We start from the raw sequence: 2,279 nt of genomic DNA on the forward strand, positions 1-2,279 counted from the left end.
GGTTTTGAATAACGCTGTATTCGACATACATTGTTCTGTTTCATGAATATTTGAATATTTTTGTTTCGGAAACGTTTCTTGGCCCCATTGTTCTTCTGATTTCCTATATCAAAACAAGGAAACTCTCATAGCGTATATAGAGTCGAAACAGAGCGCTTTAATTACTCCAATGATGCCAAGATATCTCCAATATATACATTGTGAATACCATCACTAACTTGGGAAATGCTATGTAAGCATGCGACACACTTCACGTTTCACTAGAAGACATAAATACACAAACTATTTCTATTCTTATTTGCAAAGCCACTTTTGGTTTCGGCCAGTGAAGATAAGATTTGGAAATCACAGTACAATTAATGCGTGTATAGTACTAGAACTAGATCGACCTTTTTATCATCCATTAATCTGATGCATATACATTATGACACTTTTCCTCCTTCCCTATCTATATGAAATGGGCACAACACCTGGAGAAACAATCTCATGTTATTCTCTTTCAAACTGTTGAGAAATCAGAGCGTAGATGCTTGCAATATTGAGCTAGCTGTGTATTAATGCAACTCATTAAATAATTGTAAGTCACGATATAAATTTGCTAGAGCTGGACACATGGTAATAGTTAACCTATAGATCTAATTTTAGATCGGCTAATGTCAAATAAAACAGCACGAAATAAATCAGCTCAAGAAACTAAGAATCGCATGAAATAGCCTGAAGAATTAGTTTTAGATGCATCAAAGTATCAAACACAAACTGACACACATATATAGCAAACCAGCTTAATTGCAGATTGCAGTCTTCATTTATTTATCTATTGAGCGGGGATCGATCGATCGATAGCTATTATTTGCACACAAGTCTGGAAACGCAAAGTCAAAGAGAGAAGGCAGAATAAAATATATACTAGAAGCTAAACACCAAATATAGCACACGCAAGCACAGCTCGAACAACTGTCAACTGAGAACACTAGCAAGCTGCTCGATCGATCTGTTCATCACCCCTACTACTCATCCCCCTGTTCCTGATCTGCCTCGGGAGCCGGAAGGTTCAGATCAACGCCGAACAGGACGGGCTTACGAGCTTCTTTGGCGGCGGCGAGCTCCTCTCTTTCGAGCCAGGAGCAGCCTTTCTTACCATTGTGGCTGGCGCGGTGGCCGCCGAGCGCCTGGCGCGTCTGGAAAGGCATCTTGCAGCGGTCGCACACGTACGGGTAACGCTGCCCGTCCGGCCCGAGCTCGCCCAGGGGTGTCTCCCGGGGCGGCTCCATGCCGCGCCAGCTGCGGTCCGTGTGGCTGCGCATGTGGCCATGGACGGCCTTGGCACTGGCGAATGTGCGGAAGCAGATGGGGCACCCGTCAGGCCCTACCGGTGCCCCACGGGCGATGGCAGGGACGACGGCGTCCACCTCGTGCAGGGACTTGAAGGTCCAGGGGTACCTGGGGTCGTCGCCTCCTCCGAAGCCTCCCGCGACGAGGTAGTGGACATGGCCGGCGCCGGGCATGATGAACACTCGGGAGCTCGATCCGGTCATCATGTTGTGGGTTCTGGGTTGTGTGTTGTGGCTGCCGTTTGTATATTTGTGTATGTAGACGAAGACGACAACACACTCTAGCGTGGGACTGCTGCACTAGGCGTGGAGAGTACTAGCCGTGAGTAGGTGGGCCGTACGCGTGGTGAGTAGTATCGGTTTGTCTCGTTCATTCATATTAGTGTCGCCGGTGTGGAGACTGTAAGCTTTGCTAAGAAACATTTGCGTAGTTTCACATAGAGACAAAAGATTTTACAATTTCAGTTTCTGGTTGAGAAGAGAAGCCACCCCTGGTTTTTGCAAAAACCGTGGGCTGTTTATTAAAACTGGGCACTCTCCTAACCCTCTCACGACCAGCACGCTTTCGGCGGCCGGACTTTGTAATCTTGCTATCGCGAAGGGTTCTAATAGGCGGTCCACTTTCGCATGGCCATCTGGCCACCGTGTGCAGATTCGCAGGCCGAGAGTTCTGGACGGAAGTTTTTCAGTTGAAAAAGTGGACCCTATAGGTTAAATGGGCCTCCCTCTCCATGGCGCGCAGCCCGTTTAGCTGAGGGTTAGAGGAAGCAAAGCATGATCGGTTTTCGATTTGCATTGAGAGGTCAACAGGATGTCAGTTGCTCTGCTGCAAAGCAAACCGATTCCGCGGGTGTAGGTTTCCATCAAGAAAATCTTATACCATCGCTGTTCTCTCCCAAGGAAAGAGTCGTGTTCACACACACACAATTTTTTTGAGAGGATGCGTAT

At 47.3% G+C, this 2,279-nt stretch overlaps 1 protein-coding gene across 1 annotated transcript; it reads right to left on the minus strand.

Annotated features, from left to right (window-relative positions):
• Positions 1 to 682: 682 nt before the first annotated feature.
• LOC119327534 (zinc finger protein ZAT6-like) lies at positions 683 to 1,552 on the minus strand. The gene has a single exon (XM_037600632.1). It carries the CDS (start codon positions 1,536 to 1,538, stop codon positions 1,008 to 1,010), a length of 531 nt encoding a protein of 176 aa, XP_037456529.1. The 5' UTR covers positions 1,539 to 1,552; the 3' UTR covers positions 683 to 1,007.
• Between the last annotated feature and the right edge of the window lie 727 nt (positions 1,553 to 2,279).

This window comes from Triticum dicoccoides, chromosome 7A (assembly GCF_002162155.2).
Source record: "Triticum dicoccoides isolate Atlit2015 ecotype Zavitan chromosome 7A, WEW_v2.0, whole genome shotgun sequence".
NCBI lineage: Eukaryota > Viridiplantae > Streptophyta > Magnoliopsida > Poales > Poaceae > Triticum > Triticum dicoccoides.

Excerpts from the sequence above, each read along its gene's own strand:
- LOC119327534 (XM_037600632.1), bottom strand. The coding sequence starts at position 1,538 with ATGATGACCGGATCGAGCTCCCGAGTGTTCATCATGCCCGGCGCCGGC.